Here is a 19151-nt window from a genome sequence, read left to right on the forward strand (position 1 = left end):
GTTGCTATTGTTTGTTTTGTCTTCTTTTTTTTGGTACCAGAGATTGAACTCACAATCTCATGCTTGCCAAGCAGATGCTTAAACCACTGAGCTAAATCCCCAGCCCCTGTTTTGCCTTCTTGAGTCTCACTATATATTCAGGCTGGCCTTGAGCTCACTTTGTAGCCCAGGCTGGTCTGGAATTTGCCGGGATCCTCCCAAGTGCTGGGATTACAGAGTGTGCTACCACACCCTGCTCAGATAGTGGTTTTTAAATAACAGAGGACCACTGGGTGTGGTGGTGCACATTTGAAATCCCAGCACTGGGAAGTTGAGACAGGAGTCTTGCCTTGCTGAGTTCAAGGCCAACCTCTGCTACACACATGGTAAGTTCAAAGCTGGTCTGAACTACATGCTGAAATCCTGTCTCAAAAATAAATAAACAAATAATAACAGTAGACTGATGCATGCTTTCACCAGTGATAATCAAGTTTCAGTGTCAGGGCATCACTGATAGACAAACAGACACTGAGAATAATAAATCTTTGGGAATGGGAGTGGGGGACAGGAGTTCAATCTGAAGTGAGTTAAGTTTGTAAACACTTCAGGCTCAGCACTTGTGACAGGTTTTTTTTTTCTGAAGATGACATTCTCTAAAGATGCCTTTTTCTAAAGAACCTTCCCATGTTCTTCCCAAACCTCCCCTCCTCTTTCTTTTTTTCTTTTAAACTTTTGTTTTTATCGGTACCTGGGATCGAACTCACAACTGCCTGCTTGCAAGGCAATTCCTTATGCCACTGAGCTAAATCCCCAGCCCCCTCCTCTACTCTTTCTAGAGTCAAATTCCTCACCCCTTGAGTCCTTACAGCCAACAGAAGGCAGCAGATGTAAACCACTGGCTGCAGAGTTGAGAAGTGAGACAGAATCCTTGTTGCATGACTAAAGGTCTCTTTTGAAACAAAGCTGGCTCTTGTAAACCCAAATGACCTCAAGCTGCCTGAAGCCCGGATCACAAGGAGAGGCAGGGCACAGCCGCCAGGCTGGCAGCCAGGATTGGAGTCCCAGCCTCAACATGCAGACATCTGAGGGGAAATTTCACCAGATGATGTCAACCCCAGCATGGCCCAAGGTGTCCTGAGGCGGCAAGCATCCTCCCTGTGCCTGGCCTACATGCCTCATCCATGAGCATAATTAAAATAAGTCACTGCATTAGGGGCCAGTTTGTTCACAGTAGTGGTGACCAGAAGGGACATCAATGTTTATGTCTCACAAAAACACATGTTGGTACCTTAACCTCCAATACTTACAGTATGACTTAATTTGGAGTCAGGTTCTCTAACAGGTGATCAAGTAAAATGAGGTCAACTCCTTTTCAATGTGGCTGTTGTGCTTAGAAATGCGGGACATAAACACATCCAGAGATCGTCACCATGTGATGATGGTTGGGCTGAACCTCCTACAACCGAGAAGCTTCAACCAGAAGCTGAGGGCAGATTCTCTGTCCCAGCCTGTGGAAGAACCAGCACAATGACTTCCAACCTCCAGAACAGAAATCTACTTTCTCAGTAGATCTACTGTACAGAAACAGTAGATCTCTGTTCTAAGACACCTGTTTGTGGCATCTCCCTGTAGCAGCCAGGCAAAGGGAAGCAGCCACTCCAAAGGATGAAGAGGCTGTGGAGCTTGGGATCAGAGGGGATGTGTGATGGTTTTGACAGAGGATGCTGTCAAGAGCTTTACAGGCTCAGGTGCAGAGCTTTTGGAAGATTATTAACTATGGGAGCCCATAGCTAACCTCCAGATAGGAGGTGGGCGTGGGTCACACAAGGCCAATCAGTGGGCCACCTCGTGGCTTGGAAGTGTTCCTCTTCCTCTGGCCTCCTTGCCTTGCTCTCTGCTTCCTGGCTGCCAGGACAGAAACAGCTCCTCTCAGCCATGCTCCTCCCTAGGCCTCTTCTGGTCTGGACTGACTGACTATGGACTGCACATGCAGGAATCTTGAGTCACAATAAATCTTTCCTTTCAGCTGTGGGGATTGGGTATTGGCCCAGCCACAAAGAAAAAAAGACAGGGGTTAAGTGAAAGACTTAGCATCAAGCAGAGAGGGATATTTGAAATCCTAGGGATTCATCCCTAACTACACTGAAGAAAGGAAAGGAGCTCAGTCGGGTTCTTGGGAGGAAAAGTGTTCCTTGTGGACAGAGATAAGTTCCAGCTGGGCATGCAAATGCCTGTCTGTAAAATTCCTGTTATCTCAGCCTCTCAGGAGGCTGAGGCAGGGAAATTGCAAGTTCAGGGCCACCCTGGGCCACATAGCAACACCCTGTCTCAAAACAAAATAAAATAATTTTATTTTATTAAATAAATTATTATAATAAATGATGTCAGTGGCAGAGCACATGTGCACGCCCCTAGGTTCAGTCCCCAGAACCACAAAACAAGCATTTCTGGGTAGGACTGGACCAGAAGCAGGAACATGTCCCACAGAGGAGGAAGGACCCGGTGCCAGTGCCAAGTTTGCAGAAGTATCAAGGAGAATGGGGCTGTGCCATGGCCATGAGTGTGGTGCCCAGTGATGTCCACCAGGACAGGGAAGTATGGAAGTAGAGGGCAAGGAGGATGGCACAGAAACTGTCGGCCTCTGTGAGGCCACTCAGTTCACCCGCCAAGGGCTCATCTGTTGACAGTTTGGTGCCCAGTGTGGTAACATTAGGAGATGGTGGTCTCTTTAAAAGGTGGAGCTTAGCTGAGCAGGATGATGTCCACCTGTAATTTCTGTACTCCTGGAGGCTGAGGCAAGAGGATGACAAGTTTGAGCCCCGCCTGACCAATTTAGTAACTTAGTGAAATATTATCTCAAAATTAAAAGGTCTTGCTATCCAGTAGAGGCTGGCTTTGAACTCGAAATGATCCTCCTGCCTCAGCCCCCTGAGTGCTGGAATTACAGGTGTGCACACCACATTCCCATGAGTTGCTGTAAAAGACCCCACCCCACTCCTTTTCATAGGTGCTCCCACTGTGATGCCATTGCCCAGATGTGACTCAGCCAAGGGACCCTCGTCAGAGCCAGTTCTGTGCTCTTTGGACATTCAGGCTCTGAAACTATGAGCTTCATAACCTGCTTTCTTTCTAACATGTTCAGCTACAGGTATCTTATTACAGTCACAGAAAGTAGACTCATTTGGAGGAAAGTCAGGCTCAAAGCTAGAGACTAAGAGGAAAACACCAGGCAGAGTCTGAGTCCGGCCTGCGCTCGTGAATCAGAGCGCTCAGCAAACATCAAGAGAGGCTGCATGAATGGCAGCTGTGGGAATAAATTCACTCTAATGTTTGAAAAACAGGTTTTATTGTAAAAGTACTTGTGCATTTTTCATGTTTTTATTACCCATCTCTGGATATAAATTATTTTTTAAAAAAACATTGGACACTTGAAATCACAGCACTAGGGAAACTGAGGCAGGAGTATCTCAAGTTCAAGACCAGCCTGGAATACACAGCAAACACACTTAAAAAGCCAAAAAGCGAAATGGAACTTTACCAGTGAATAAAGGTTTCCCTTGATCTAGTGTCACATGCTGTGTCCCAAAATGTTGTCCACCTTCCTCTGCGTCCTTTGTCCACTGAGGGCCTTGTGTTTGAGCTGACTCTGAGAAACCTTTGTGGCCTTTGGGTTCCTCCTCTTTGTGGTCTTAGACACCCTTCTCTCATTTTTTTTTTTTTACTAGTATGAAGATTAGTGATGATACAGCCAGGCATGGTGGTAAAACCCAGCACTCCAGAAGCTGAGGCAGGAGGATCAACATGGGACCAAGGCCAGCCTAGGCTCCACGGTGAGTTCACCACCAACTTGGACTACATTGCTAGACTCTGTCTTAAAAAAACAAAAATGAGGGGCTAGGGATTTAGTTCAGCGGCATAAGTGCCTGCCTTGCAAGCAGGCAGTCGTGAGCTTGATCCCTGGTACCGGTAAAAAGGAAAAAGACAAAAAAAAAAAAAAAAAATGAACAAACCAAAAAAGATAGAATTGATAGTGGCTGTCGTGGTAATATAAACTTCATCTCTTTGGTTTTAAATTGTTGAAAGTTCAAGTCAGGCATGGTAAGTCATGTCTATAATCCCAGCACTCAGGAGGCTGAGGCAGGAGGAATGCTATGAGCTCGAAAATAGTGAGTTCCAGACCAGCCTGTACTACAAAGTTAAACTCTCTCAAAAAATCAAACTTGAAAGTTCAAATATACACATAAGGGAAAACATTTTAATCCTTCCCAGTACTGCAGGACTCTCCCCGCTCCGTGTCTTGTGTAGTGTTCTAGAAAGCTGCCTAAATAAACAATATAGTGGTCTTGCCCTAAAATTCACCTGGTCACTGGCCCTGTAACCCTCACTGTCTTTTCAGGCAGCCACAGTTTCATGTCTCCCATATAAAGCAAACATCAGATGTGGTGGTGCACACCTGTAATTCCAGCACTCAGGATGCTGAGGCAGGAGAATCATGATACGTTCAATGCCAATTTGGGCTACATATTGAGATCCTATCTCAAAAACCAAACAAAGAGAATCAGGATAAGGACCAGAGCCCACCTCCCTTTGCAGAAAAAGACAAAAACTCTAGATGCCACCATGGCATGTGATGCCGCCCAGCCTGGGACAGTGGATCTGGAGTGAATGATGGAAAAGCAGATGCCACAGCTCTGGCCCCTGGGGCAGCAGCACCGTCCCTTGATGGTCCCCAGCCAGTGCCTCGGGTTGCTCTCCCGGCTGCCTGGCTCCTGCCTGTTTCCTGAGCATGTTCCCTGCCCCCCAGCCCTCCTGTGTCTTCTCATTTGATTCCTTTTCCACCTAAACCACCTGGGTTTCTGGAGTTTACAGTGACAAACTGTGACAGCCTCCCTGTGGTCACATCAAATACAGCACCCGACCCCCACCTGGGGGGCCCCAGTGTGAGTTCTCATTGCAAAGGCCATCACAGCTCGAAGGTCCCTCTTTTTCTTCTGTCACTCGTGCACTGGGGATGCAGCAACTGTGTGGTGGTGACACAGAAGCAGCCCCCAACTTGCAAATTGTCAGCAGGGAAGTGGGTTCTCCAGGTGGGGTCAATCACTCAGACCCCCAGCATTTTAACCGTGACAGGCCCAGAGTCAGACCCAAGCAGGAAAATGGCTTCTCAACTCCTCACCATCAGAACTGGTGCAAGATAGCTGGGTGTAGTGGTGCATGCCTGTAATCCCAGCTCTCGGGAGGCTGAGCCAGGAGAATGGAAAGTTCTAGTCAGGCTAGGCTACATAGCCCGTTCAAGTTTAGCCTGGAACACACAGTGGACTACATAGTTTAAAAAAAAAAAAAACAAGCCAGATATGGTAGCCCTTGCCTGTGACTCCGGTACTCAGGAGGCTGAGGCAAGAGGATCACCATAAATTCAAGGCCAGCCTCAACTAGTGAGCTCAAGGCCAGCCTGAACTACACAGTGAGATCTTGTCTCAAACAAGAAAAGGTGGAATTTAAGAGTACTTAAGGGATGAACATTTTCTTTTCTTTTTCCTTTTTTTTTGGTCTTTTTGAGACAAGGCCTTTGCTATGCAGTTAATGTTGGCCTTGGGCTCACTCAGTAGCTCAGTCTGGTCCTGAACTTACAACGATCCTCCTACTTCAGCCTCTCTAGTGCTGGGAATACAGGAGAGCACCACCATGCTCAATTTGAATATTTTCCTAATGACATCCCTGAGTTAATTCTCCTAAGAGTGTTGCAATAAAGAAGAAGCCTGAGCCAGGCATGGCGGTGCACGCCTATAATCAAAGCACTTGGGAGGCTGAGGCAGGAGGACTGCTGCAAATTTGAGGCCAGCCTGGGCTATAGAGAAAGTTCAAGCCTGAACTGCATAGGGAAACCCTGTTTCAAAAAGACAAAAGAAAAAAAAGAAGTCTGGCTCTCCCCTGGGCAGCCTGTCTGGTCACAAGACCTTTCCCTGCCTCTCCTGCCATCACAGTGCCAGTTGCCTGAGTTCCTCTCTAGGGCAGGAGATGCCAGCCCATGTCCCTGTAGGATCATGAGGTACACGAACCTCCACTTTGTGGAGTCACCAGCTGCAGCTGTTTGCTCACAGGGACACAGGCACACAGGGGTGGGATCCCACCTTGCCCACCTGTGCACTGCAAACACCTGGCACATCCCCAGGAACCCAACGAGCCACGATGCCTGTTTCTGCCAGGCACCATGCCAGGCCCCAGAGACAGGCAGGGCAGAGTCCACACCAGGAGGCCAAGAAGGACTGCAGGAGCAGTGAGGGAGCTGGAGGAAGGCACTTTCTGAGCCAAGCCACCCCCATGGGGCAGCAGGGGAACCCAGGGGCCGTGGCACCAGGTGGACACCACAACACTTCCAGGAACCATTCCAGGTTGTGTAGAATTGGGCTGTGCAGTTCCAATGTACAAAGGAAAGGAGGAAGGACAAGAGATGGGACATGGTGAACCTGGGCCAGATTCAGACTACGGGATTCAGAAACGGAAGGGGAGGGGCCAGGGGTTTAGCTTTGTGGCATTTTAAGTGCCTGCCTGCAAGCAAGAGATCATGAGTTTGATCCCCATACCAAAAAAAAGAAATGGAGGGAAGATATTAGAAACACGCATCTCATAAACATCACCCCAGTTTACCAAAATGTTGTATTGTAGGCCAATAATCCAAGCATTCAGCAGGCTGAAGCAGGAGATCACCATGAGTTCAAGGCCAGCCTGGGCTACATAACAAGACCTGGCCTCAACCAAAAAAAAAAGACAATAAACAAGATTATTCAAGCCTCCAGGTGGACAGGCAGAGTGAACGTGGGTAGTGAAACATGTCAGGCCACTGCAAAGACCCGGAAATGAAGAGCTGAGCTGTGCCCTAGGCCCTGGAGACAGAGGTTGGGGACTGGAGGTGAGTGTCACATAGACAGTAACACCTGCAGGATGTTGTGACCAAGAAATAACCAAGAGGGACAAGACAGATCCCATCCTGGTCTTAATACTCACCTGGTCCTGTTTGTTTCTTTCTTTGAGTCCTAAGTCCTTTTCATTTTCTTTTTTTGGTACCAGGAATTGAACTTATGACCATGCACTTGTCAGGCAGCGCCTACACCACTGAGCTAAATCCCCAGCCATCCTTTTCAGTTTCTATTATTGGCAGTCCAGAGTTTCAGCTCTTCCCCAGGCTTGTTGACCCAGAGAAATGCTTCCAGTAGCTGCATGCCAGAGCTTGAGCCCAAGGCCTTGTGCACATGAGACAGTGCTCTGCCATGGAAGCTCTGCCCCAGCTTTCTGTTTTCTATTTCATTTACTTAGTTCTGGGTTGGTTGGTTTGTTTGGTTTCGGTTTTTTGAGACAGGTTCTCACTGTGTAGTTCAGGCCAGCCCTGAAGTTGCCGTGGAGTCCAGGCTGGTCTCAAACTCATGGAGATCCTACTGCCTCAGCCTCCTGAGTGCTGGGATCACAGGCCCAGTGCCCTGTGAGTAAATCTGCAGATGCATGATTTTTTGGGTCATATTTCATGAACTTCTCCATTCCTATTCTCCCTTCTGGTGATGATGACATAAGGGGAAATGTAAATTTCAACCTGCTAGATGTCAGACATGCCAAGTTGGTGCTCCTCAAAGTCAAAGAATGAATTCTAAGGATCAGTGGTTAAGAGGAGGAGAATCTGTGGGGGAAGAGGAAGAGCTCTGGAGAGACAGGAATGGGTTCCCCACGAGCCCGCTTCTCTGAGGTTTTCTAGAGTAAAATCACGATGTATGTACAACATGCATCAAAACTATAATCAAAACAGGGCGTGGAGGGGGCATACTTGTAATCCCAGCACTTGGGAGGCTGAGGCAGGAGGATCATTGCCAATTCAAGGTTAGCCTGGACTACAAAGCCAGCCTGAACTGCATAGCGAGACCCTGTCTCAAAAGGATTTAAAAAAGACAAAAGGAGAAAAAAACCAACCCTAACCAAAACTATAACCAACCAATAAAATCAGAAGTGTAGCTGCTAGGCTAATATTGATCCAGTAATATAGGAGACATCACTCTCTTTGGCTAAGGACTCTGCAGTCTTCATCTTTAGTGGGAGAGGATGGGCCACCCCTAATGAGATGATGGTCTGTTTTTATGGGAGATCTCAAAAAGGTGGCACCAATAACTTCAGATTGGCATTTATCCCTTTGGGCCACTGTGACTTCCATCTTCACACATGGCTCCAGCCAGGCCTGTGCTGTGTCCTCATCAAGGACCTGGCCCTGACTATCTGAATGGAATGTTTCTGCGTGGGTTGCCTGCAGGCGACCCTGGCTACAAACAGAGCTGAGAGCTGCAGGCCCAGGGTGTGTGGAGACCAGGCCTTGTCCTCCCTGGAGGGCACAGGGTCCAGTGTGGTAACTCCGGGATTGCAGGTACCTCGGAAACAAAGGAAATGAGGCTACAGATGTGCCCAGAAGGGAGGCGTGGTCCTCCAAACTCCTAGGAGCTGTGCCTGAGAAACTCAGTGTCCACACAGGCCTGGGAGGCATTGCACCCCCATCACCCCTCACGCAAAGATGATTCCAGGGACCCTGGCACACTGGTCACGTCCTCTGCCATGGATTATTTAGGAGACAGCTGAAAGGATGCAGGGCAGGGGCTTTTTTATTGCAAAGATGGCAGAAGCAATAAATGCGACACCAGGAAGCTTGAAAACACAGCAAGCCGTGGTCACTCTGAGCGACTCCCCAGTTCACAGGGCACGAAGCATGTCCTAGGGTGGGGAACACCCTCACCTCCATGCTGTGGGGTGACTTCAGGATGGGGGTCCTGGTATGTCGGCTGGGAACACCTTGATTACTGCCCTGTTGGGAGTCCGCAGGAACCCTCCTCCAGGGCGCTGTGGCTGCTGAACCCCTCATTCTTAGAATGGTTGCAGGGCAGAGAAGTTAGAAGGAAGAAGATTGGGGGGAAGGGGGAAGAGTGTGTGTGTGTGTGTGTGTGTGTGTGTGTGTGTGTGTGTGTGTGAAGGTCACAGAGGCTGGACTCAGGGAGGCTGCTCCCCTGTTGGAGAGGGGCAGTAGTGGCACACACCTGTAAACCCAGCACTCCGGAGGCTGAGGCAGAAGGACTGCTCTGAATTCAAGGCTATCCTGGGCTTACAAGTGAGCTCAAGGCCAGCTTGAATTGCATAGGGAGACCCTGTGTAAAAAAGAAAGGAAAAAAACAAGAGTGAAAGTGAAAAGACAGGAGAAGACGGGCAGCAAAGGAGCACATGTGGCCAAAAAGACTGGCAGAGGAGACTAGAGAGGGGGGCGTGAAGGTCGCTGAGGAAGGAGGTCCTGGCCACAGAAGGGGACGGCGCCAGGACGCTGCTGGGGCGACAACAGCCCCGGCCTGGGGAGCCCTGGGCGGAGGGTGGTGTTGGCCAGGACGGATGCAGTGGCTGGGCGGGCGCGCTAGGAGCTGAAGGCAGCCTTGAGCTCGCGGAAGGCGGCCCGGCGCTGTCTCCGGTCCTCCTCCTCCTTCCTCCGCTCGTCCTGCTCAGCCTTTAGCTCGGCCTCGAACTTGCTGGCAGACGCCAAGGCCTGGGCCTAGGAGAGAGCAGATGTGGCTGGGAGCGGGCCGGCTCCGTCCCGGTCTGCTGCTGCTTAGACGCACTTACAGCGGTAGGGGGCGCTCTAAATTTTTTCTTTTTATTTATGTATTTATTTAGGCATAGTCAAATGAACCCAGGACCTTTGTACTGAGTCCCATCGCCAGCCCTTTTAAAATATTTTCGAGGCCAGGCGTGGTGGTGCTGCACGCCTGAAATCCCAACACGCTGGGGGCTGGAAGGAAAACCACAGGTGGGAACGAAGCCTGTGCAACTTAGCCAGTTAGCGAAATATTTTTGGCCTCAAAAATAAGTAAGTAGGGCTTGGGATGCAGCTCATTGGCACAGCGCCTGTCTGGCAAGCTAAAGGGCCTGAATTCAAATCCTAGTAACAAAAAATATATAAGTAAGTAGCTGGGAATGGTAGCAAATGCCTATGATCCCATCACTCAGGAGGCAGGAGGATCACCATGAACTCGAGGCCAGCCTGGGCTACACAGCAAGAGCCCGTCTCTAAATAAATTAACAAATACTTTAAAACTTTTTCTTTGGTACTGGGAATCAAACTCAGGACTTTGCACTTGCCAGGCAGGCACTGCACTGCTAAGCTACATCCCCAGCCCACATTTTTTTAAAATGTTAAGACAGGTTCTCCTTAAGTGACTACACTGACTGGGCTAGACTCATACATATGATCCTCCTGCCTCAGCCTCCTAGAGTGCTGTGAATATAGCCACCATGCCCAACTGCCATGTTTTTAATTTCAGCATTTGTCTCCTATAATGCATATCAGATAAATCCATGTAAAAGTTCTCTGTTTAACAGCTGACCCTGCCTGTCCATGGTACCCTTTCTGAATGATGCACCGGGTGTGTATGTCACTGCACTCCGAAGCAGCTGTCCCGTTACCCTTCCAGTATCACCAAAGCTTATCACTAACACGCTTCCTTCCTGCCAATCTGGGAAAAGCTGGCGCCTTGTTTGCTCCTCAGTGAACTCCCACTTGTAACCTTCGCCTGTTTGTCTGTTCTGCTGCAGAGCCGCTCACCGATTCTCCAGTTTTAATAAAATGCAGCTTTTTGCTACCAGTTCTTTACTCACCGCTGGCTTTTGCTTCTCTTCTAACTTGAAGCTATCTTGGGTCTCAGAAATATTTGCAATTTTGATGTCATTGAATTTGTCAACCATTTCCTTTCTGGATTTTGCATTTTATACCATGTTTAAGATTTTTCTTGGCCCACAAGGCTTTAAGTCCATTTTTCTGTGTTTTCTTCTACTACTTTGATGGTTTTGTTTCCTCATTTAGCTCATTAAGACCCAAAAAGCTCCTCCTCCATAAACTCATTTTTTTTTAGTGAGAGGTATACGAATTTTTTAAAGTTTTGTTTTATTGTTTTGTTGAGACAAGGTCTACCGTATAGTTGAGGATGATTTTGAACTCATTATGTAGCCCAGGCTGCCCTTAAACTCATGGTAACCTTTCTGCCTCAGTGCCCCTTTTTAAAATTTTTTTTTTGTCTTTTTCATTTTTATCGGTACCAGGGATTGAACTCATGACCGCACACTTGCAAGGCAGGCGCTTATGTCACTGAGCTAAATCCCCAGCCCCTCCTTTTTAAATTTTTAAACTGTGAGACAGGATCTCCCCAAATTGCCAAATTGTTCAAGCTGGCCTTGAACACCACCAGATCCTCCTGTCTCAGCCTCCCAGAGTGCTGAGATTACAGTTTTCTACCACATCCAGCCACTTTTCTTTCATTTTGACATTTCCTACAACAGGAATAATTTTAAAATTATTTAAAGTCTTTGTACAAATCTCCCTACATGTTATAAGTTCATTCTATTTCCTGATGTTTTGTAATCTTTACAGCTATATTCCTTAATATAAAATTTATTTCTGGTGTGGCATTTTAAATCTGGTTTTATTAACAGAAGCAACAGCTTCAGAGAATGGACATGCCATGATCTTTTGTAACATGCTGGCATTATTTCTGTAACACTGGAAATTGGGGTGGGCTGGGGTTTGGTGGTAAGGTGTATGCTTAGCACGCATGGGCTGCTGGGCTTGAGCCCAGAGCTGCAGAAACAATCACGGGCCTTCACACTTACTGAGCTACATCTGCTAAGTTTCTCAGATTGGGCTTGAAGTCCTTCTGCCTCAGCCTCCCAGAGTGCTAGGACCCCACGCGTGTACTACCCTGCCTGGCTGTACTGATGATTCTGTGTGCAGGCTTCCAAGCCGGAACACTTTTCTTTTTCTTTACAGGAAGTCTTGCAGTGTAAGCGTCCCGCTCCACTGAGACGGATTTTTCCAGTTTGAGATGGGTCTTTGGCAGGGCTCGACTCTCTTCCCCAGACCCATCCCACTTCTTCCTCTCTTCATGGGAAACAAACATCAATGCAATCTTTTCTCTCTGGCCCCTCTCCCTGCACAGGGAGGCCCCAGACAGTTCCTAAACACCTCTCACCCCAGAGGTGGGCTGTGCTGGCATGAAATCGGCCCAAAAGCCAGCCACTCAAAGCCCAGAGACTGTGTATTGCTAATTTAAATAGAGACAACATGAAAACTAGAGCTATCATTTTGGCTGGACCTAGAGATGTAATCCTAGCACTCAGGAGGCTGAGGCAGGAGAGTCACACCTAGTTTGAGGTGCGACTCTCCCAAACTACCCCCACCCTCCAAAAAACCCCTAAAACTAAGTTTATAGAAAACAAAAATAATAAATACTAAGCAGTTCTTTTCTTTTTCTTTTGAGACAGGGTTTTGCTGTATAGTTCAGGCTGCATCTGAACTCTATGTAGCCCAGGCTAGCCTTGAATTTGCAGCAATCCTCCTGCCTCAGCCTCCTGAGTGTTAGGATTACAGGCATGCGCCACCATGCCTGGCTATTTCCTGATTATTTTTGCTATTCCTAACTATTATCATTGCTCTTGGGCACCTGCTTTGAGCTGCAGCCATGGTAGAAGAGGCAGACGTTGCCATCAGTGTAAATCTTCCCATCTCCACACAGCCATGATCCACCCAGAACTCCACAGTGGCCCTGCCATGAGTATTCTCAAGTGGGCATTGGCCAGCACAGCACCCCTGGGCTCATTTCACGGCTATGCCTACAGTCTAGACAGCCCTGCCATAGAGTGGTGGGAAAATGTGACAAACACAGATGAAACCCAGGATCCTGCACTGTCTACTGCTTGTACCCTATGACTCACCCCAAAAAATCAAAAAATTATTTCAATATTAAAAACTCTTAGCCGGGTGTGGCTCACGCCTGTAATCCCAGCAAGCACTCAGGAGGCTGAGGCAGGAGCATTGTTGTGAGTTCGAGACCAGCCTGGGCTACAAAGTGAGTTCAAGGCTAGTCTGAACTACATCAGAGACCCTGTCTCAAAAAGACAAAAAAAAAGAAAGAAAGAAAAAGAAAAACTCTTACCAAGGAGTTGCTCAGATCACTGAGAAATATGCATGTTCCAATACACAGCCTTTCACTTTTTTTCTCCCTTACAAATTAAATTAACCACATTTTTTGCACTTTGCAATCACAGACTAGCTTATATACCTCAGTCCAGCAAAAATCACTGGCATCTTCTGAGAATCAGTAGTAAAAGCATCCTGGCATGGTGGCAATCATCTGGAATTCCAGCACTCAGGAGGCTGAGGTATGAGGATTGTGTGAGTTTGAGACCAGCCTGGACTATATAGTGAGAGTCTGTCTCAAGAAACCAAAAAACAAACAACAACAAAAACCCACACAATAAAGGCACTGTGTATTATCTTTCTTTTATTGTCTTTTTTTTTTTTTTTTTGAGACAGGGTCTAGCCATGTAGCCCAGGTGGGTCCCCAACTCACAGAACTCACAGCCATATTCCTGCCTCAGCCTGGAGTGCTGGGATTACAGGCTTCCCTACCACATGCAGCCTGTATTATCATTTGAAAATTTATGTGTTGCATATTATTTATGCATAAAATTATAATCCATGCATAAAATTTATAATAGACTGATGCATTTCATATTTTAACCAGGGAGCCAATGGCTAATCATTTACCAACAGGCCACCATATAAACCTCAATGTCCTCACCTGCAAAATGAGACAATTAACACCCAGCTCCCGAGCACTGCTATGAGCATCAGACAAACGTGAACCTCGAGCTCTCGGGAATCCCGGCCTTGCCACGTGGCTGGCCTTGGGGTCTTCATTCTTTCTCTCTGGACCCCTTCACTTTGCACCCCATAGCAACATGTACTCCCACTCCCTGGAGAGTCTGATCTTTAGCATCTCTACCGACTCATTGGCTGGGCTCAGGACATCTGTGTTGCCCTCATCTGATTTCTTCTCTTTCTCTTTCTTTTTTCAGGAGTGGAAATTGAACCTAGCACCTTCAAACTCCTGGGCTACTACTGAGATATGCCCCCAATACTAATCTCTTCTTAAAACTCCATTTACTAGGACCACACCTGGTGGTATCCTCTCATAGTTCCAGCACTCTGGGAGACTGAAGCAGGAAGATCTCAAATTTGAACCCAATGGGCAATTTAGCTACACAGCCAACTCCTTGTTTAAAAAAAAAAAAAAAAAAGGATGGGTTGTAATCCACTGTGAAGGCCCTGGGTTCCATCCCCACCACTAAGAAAAAACATTGTTCTTGCCAGGCTCGATGGTACACATCTGTAACCCTAGGACTCTGCTTGCTTTTTATGTTTGTTTATGATACAGAATCTTACTACATAGCCCATATGCATGTAATCTTTAACTCTAGGTGAATCTCCTGCCTCGGCCTCCTGGGATTACAGGCATGTGCCATCACATTTGGTTTAATCTTAGCACTCTGAGAGGCTGAGGCAGAGCGCCTGCAAATTGAAGTCAATTTGGGTAATTCAAGTAAGACTATCTCAGAATAAAAAATAAAAGTAAGGTAGAGGGTCGTGCTAGAGACATAACTCAGTACAAAGACCCTGGATTTGATCCCCAGTACCAAAATAAAACAAAACAAAACAAAAAAAATTGTTCTTGCTCTTGGTTAGCCATGGTGATTCATCCCTGTAGCCCCAGCACTCAGGAGGCTGAGGCAGGAGGATTGCTGCCAGTTTGAGGCCAGTCTGGACTACATAGTGAGTTCAAAGTCAGCCTGAACTGCATAGCAAGTTCTTGTCTCAAGATGAAGAAGAAGAAGGAGGAGGAGGAGGAGAAGGAGGAGAAGGAGGAGAAGGAGGAGGAAGAGGAGGAGGACTGCAGGGAGTTGGTTGGTGTGCCCCTCCTCAGGCATGCAGCAGGTGACTGGGAGGTCATGTGGCCCCTGGCATGCTGGGCACACACGGTGCGGTTCCCCCCGCTCCCATACAGGGGACTCCTAAGGGACTCCCTGCTGGTCACTAGAGCCACTTACAATTGGCTTCCCCAAGGGCCCGGCCACATCTACCTGCTCCCCAGGATCAGCACGGAGCCAGCCATGCAGCGGCACTTGCTGTGTGAACCAGGGCCCAGGCACGGGCTCAGGTGACACAACCAGGGCAGAGCCCCTAGAAAGGCATGGAGCCCAGCAGGGCAGGGACTTCGGGAGAAGAACGAGGCAGGGAGGAACAGGGCCTGGGGGGCCAAAGGCCAGGAAGAGCTGAAGAGCTGAGATTATAAACTAAGACCCCGGAACAGGAGTGGTGTGAGCGGAGAAGTGGGAAACCGGTTTCGGTGCCATCCAAGGTGACTTCAGGCCCAAGGAAGGCATCACGGCACCATCCTGCTCGCCAATTGCTTCTGCTCGAGTCCCTGGACAGGACTGGGACACACCTGGCTTCCTGGGAGGAAATGGCTTAGTCATGGGAATCCTGGGCCTGGCTGTAATGAGGCGACCCGGGGAGGGTGCCAGCCATCTCGGGCCATGGAGTAATCCCTCCACACGAAGACCCGCCCCTGAACCCAGCAAGGACCGGGAGGGAGATTGCTGCCCTGATTGGGCTCAGCCAGGACACTTCGTGGATGTACAGGCACTCGGACTGACAAAGCCATCTGTATAGGCTATAGCTTGAAGCCCAAGAATTCAAGGGGATGCAGCAGTGAGACAGAGACTCACAGTGCATCGGCTGGCTTTGAACTCGCCCTTCCTTCTTTCCCCTGGGCTTCTGAGTAGCAGCCATCAGGGCTCCCACACCACCCTGCCTCAGGGCCCTGGCTCCAGTTCTCACGCCCTGAACGCCTTCCCTGGCATGATTACAAGCTGCGTCCCACTCATCTGGGAACAGCTGTCACCCTGCGGCTCCCTGATGGGGCCTCTCCCAGGTTCACCAGGCCCCAGCTCGTCATTCATGTGGAAGACTGCCGAGGGTCATTAACCCCGACACTGTAATTACAGAGCAGCCTGCCTGACCTTCGAGTCTAGGAGAGCAGGTCGGGAAAATGTATTGTTACGCTTTTCATCTTTTCGCTGCTTGTAAAAATAATGCACACTCATTATAAAACATCACAGCTATATAAAATAAACCCCTGGTATGACGACTAGTAACTTTTGTAGGAGTAGCAAGGTTGTATTTAGTACTTACAGTCAGCTGTCTCCTATATTGCTTTGCTTAATTTTTTATTTGTTTTTCATTTTTTGAGATAGGGTCTCACTCTCTAGTTCAAATGGCCTCAAATCTGTGATCCTCCAGCCTCGGCCTCCTGAGTTCTGGGATTAAAGGTATGCGCCATCATGCTTGGCTTTCTGTTGATTTGTTGCTGTTCCTTTTTAAAAATTTTTTCTTACTTTATTTTGAACATCTGCGTACACATGCATACAGCTGCATCTTGGCTTTTGTAGCAGGGACTGAGCCCAGGGCCTTCACACTGAACTCTTTCCCCAGCCCTTTTTATTTTTTATTTTGGGACAGACTCCCTAAATCACTGAATTGCTCAAGCTGCGCTTAAACTTGCGATCCTCCTGCCTTAGCCCAGGTGATGTTGCCATTCTTTGATGATTACAGAGTGTGCAGATGTGCAGAGGAGCCACCATGAGCTCGATTCTCTGAACATAGAGGTTTTGCAGGCTGAATTTTCCTTTCTTACCTCCTTTCTGCTTATGAAAGCCTGGTCCAGGATCAATATGCATTTGCCTGAGGCCTCCAGAAGCTAAAACCCAAGCTGCTCTACAGAAAGGCACTCGGGGGCCACAAGGGCCTGAACAGACCAATCCCCATGCCACCTGCATATGACATGGCTCAGAGGGGCACGGGAACGAGTGGCCTGTCCCCACCCGAGTGGCCAGGAGGAGCAGCTGAGGGGTGGTCCCTCGGCCCTGGGACCTTCCCAGGGGTGCCCATGGGACCTGCAAACAGGACAGAGGTGGGGACCTAGACCAAGTGTGTGGTCCTCACTGTCCTACAATGCTCCCCATACCATAGCCATGCAAAGCAGCTGCAAGGAGCGGGATGGGTGCTGGCTCTGCAGTGGCAGAATTGGGGATCGATGGGAGAATCAGACACCGGACATGGGTGCTAGAGGTACAGTGTGGCTGGCCTGTCCCCAACACTACCCATGGGAGCTCTAGGTGCTCAGCTTTCCAGGGTGGCACCAAGGGGACAGAATCTGTCTCTAAACACCATGGCAGAGTCCCACCCAGAGAGGTCTGAGGGACCAGGATGGACCACTGAGGACACCTGGTGTCTGGGAAGCTCTGGGAGAAGCTGTCACTGCCCCTGGACTGGCTCCTGCCAGGGGTGGCAGAGAGTTACAGAAGCTCTGGGACACATTTGTTCAACTACACATGCGCCTCACTTAGTGCTCAAAGCGCTCCTGTGGGGCCTCCAGACAGCTTTCCCTAAAAGAAGAGCAACTCTCTCTGTTGTGGATAAACCTGGCCCCGGCTCCATGTGCTGACACACACAGAGCCATTTCTTTCCCTTTCGATTGGTTTTAAGCAATGCAGATTGAACTGGCTGAGGAGCTGATGTGTCATCTCTGAAGCAGAGTGACAGTTGCTGGTTCCCTGCCCTGTGACTCCCAAATACATGGTTGAGTTGGGCGAGATGGAGAGCCATGCTCCACGCTGTCAGCTGGGACTGAGCCTCAGGATAGAGGCTGTGACTTCCCAAGGCATACAGGACTGAGCATCAGACCTGAAGCACCGACTGCTCTACCTTAGATAGTCACCTCAGCTGTGTCATGCAGGTCACTCTCTCTGCAGGTCCATTCCTCTGCATATCACCGAGGTGACCTCAGACCTCCTATCTAGCTCAGCTCAGGGCAGTCATGTATTTTCCACCACTCTCACTGTCTCTCATCCCCAAGCCACTGCCCTCATGGAGAATTAACAAAACTCGAGTTGGGCCGTGGTTGTGAGTTTTGTTCTGGTGAACACCATCTGGGCTGGACTGAGGACCCTTCGCTCCCCATAACTGTACACATGTCTCAGTGTCTTTATTTTCACCTTGGGTTGAGAAGTGGTAGACCGGAATTAACTTCCCAGAATTCCAATAATTTTCTTTTGGGACTATGGATCTTTTGCAATGAGGACCGGGAAGGGCTCTCTATACTCGTGTTGGTTAGTTAGTTGTTAGTTAGTTAGTTAGTTAGTTAGTTAGTTAGCTGAGATGGAGTCGCATTATACAGTTCAGGTTGGTCTTGCAGATCTTCTTGCCTCAGCTTCCTAAGTTCTGGGGTTACAGGCATGTGCCACCACGCTGGGTTTAGAGCTCTGCTCTTTTTGTGCAGCTCAGAGCTGCAAGACCGTAAGCGGCAGAGACAGGGTACATGGTCAGCCTGGTTGCACACAGGTCCTCCCATTGCACCTGCTGGGCTGGGCGGGGCCCAGGGAGGCTTCTCCCACTCTCTTCCCTGCAGAAAGGACTGAGGTCGCTCCACTACATGAATTGTGGGACAAATGGAAGCCCCCAGAAGGCCTTGGGGCTTCGCTCAGCAGATCCCTTCCCAGTGCCAATTCCTGCCTGTTGTGCAGACACCAGCGCCAGGTCAGCCTTCCCATATTCTCCTGTGGGTCTGTGAACCTCTCATTTACAACAGAGATATTTAAAATGCAAAGATACCCAGGAAAGGTGGTGCACACTTGTAGTCCCAGCACTCGGGAGGCTGAGGCAGGAGGGTCGCTGTGAATTTGAGGCCAGCTTGGGCTACAGAGTGAGACCCTGTCTCAAAAAACTAAAAGAGTATTGAAGCAAGTCAACCAGATGGAGGGTAAAAGATTTTTTTTTTTTTTGGTACTGGGGATAGAACTCACAACCTTGTATTTGCCAGGCAGGCACTTATGCCACTTAGCTAAATTCCTGGCCCTTGAACTCAGGACTTTTGCACTGAGCTACAGCCCCAGTCCTTTTTTATACATTTAAATTTTGAGACAGGACCTCATTAAGTGGCTAAATTGCCCACACTGGGCTCAAACTTACAACCTTCCTGCCTCAGCCTCCTAAGTGCTGGAATCACAGGCATGTGGCACCTTGCCTGGTTTGGAAAGGGATCCTTCATGAGGTCTGGATGGCAAGAGCCCTGGGGTGCTGTCCTGCACACCTGCCTGAGCCGCAAGCCAGGAGAGTTCGCAGCCCGTCCAGCCTTTCTGTTCTGCGCTTCCTTTGCCAAGGGTCCAGGCTGCTCCCATCTCCCCACCTTATAGAGGATGCACAGATTCCC

At 48.7% G+C, this 19151-nt stretch overlaps 1 protein-coding gene across 1 annotated transcript in view; it reads right to left on the minus strand.

Annotated features, from left to right (window-relative positions):
• Positions 1–8594: 8594 nt before the first annotated feature.
• Efhd1 (EF-hand domain family member D1) overlaps positions 8595–19151 on the minus strand; it is a 30217-nt gene continuing 19660 nt past the window's right edge. Inside the window, exon 4 of the mRNA XM_013157334.3 lies at positions 8595–9541. Coding sequence (XP_013012788.3) covers positions 9407–9541 — 135 coding nt within the window. The 3' untranslated portion in view covers positions 8595–9406. The remainder of the gene's footprint in view (positions 9542–19151) is intronic.

Source organism: Cavia porcellus, unplaced genomic scaffold (genome assembly GCF_034190915.1).
Source record: "Cavia porcellus strain 051 isolate PalLab524CR breed Dunkin Hartley unplaced genomic scaffold, mCavPor4.1 scaffold_26, whole genome shotgun sequence".
Classification (NCBI taxonomy): domain Eukaryota; kingdom Metazoa; phylum Chordata; class Mammalia; order Rodentia; family Caviidae; genus Cavia; species Cavia porcellus.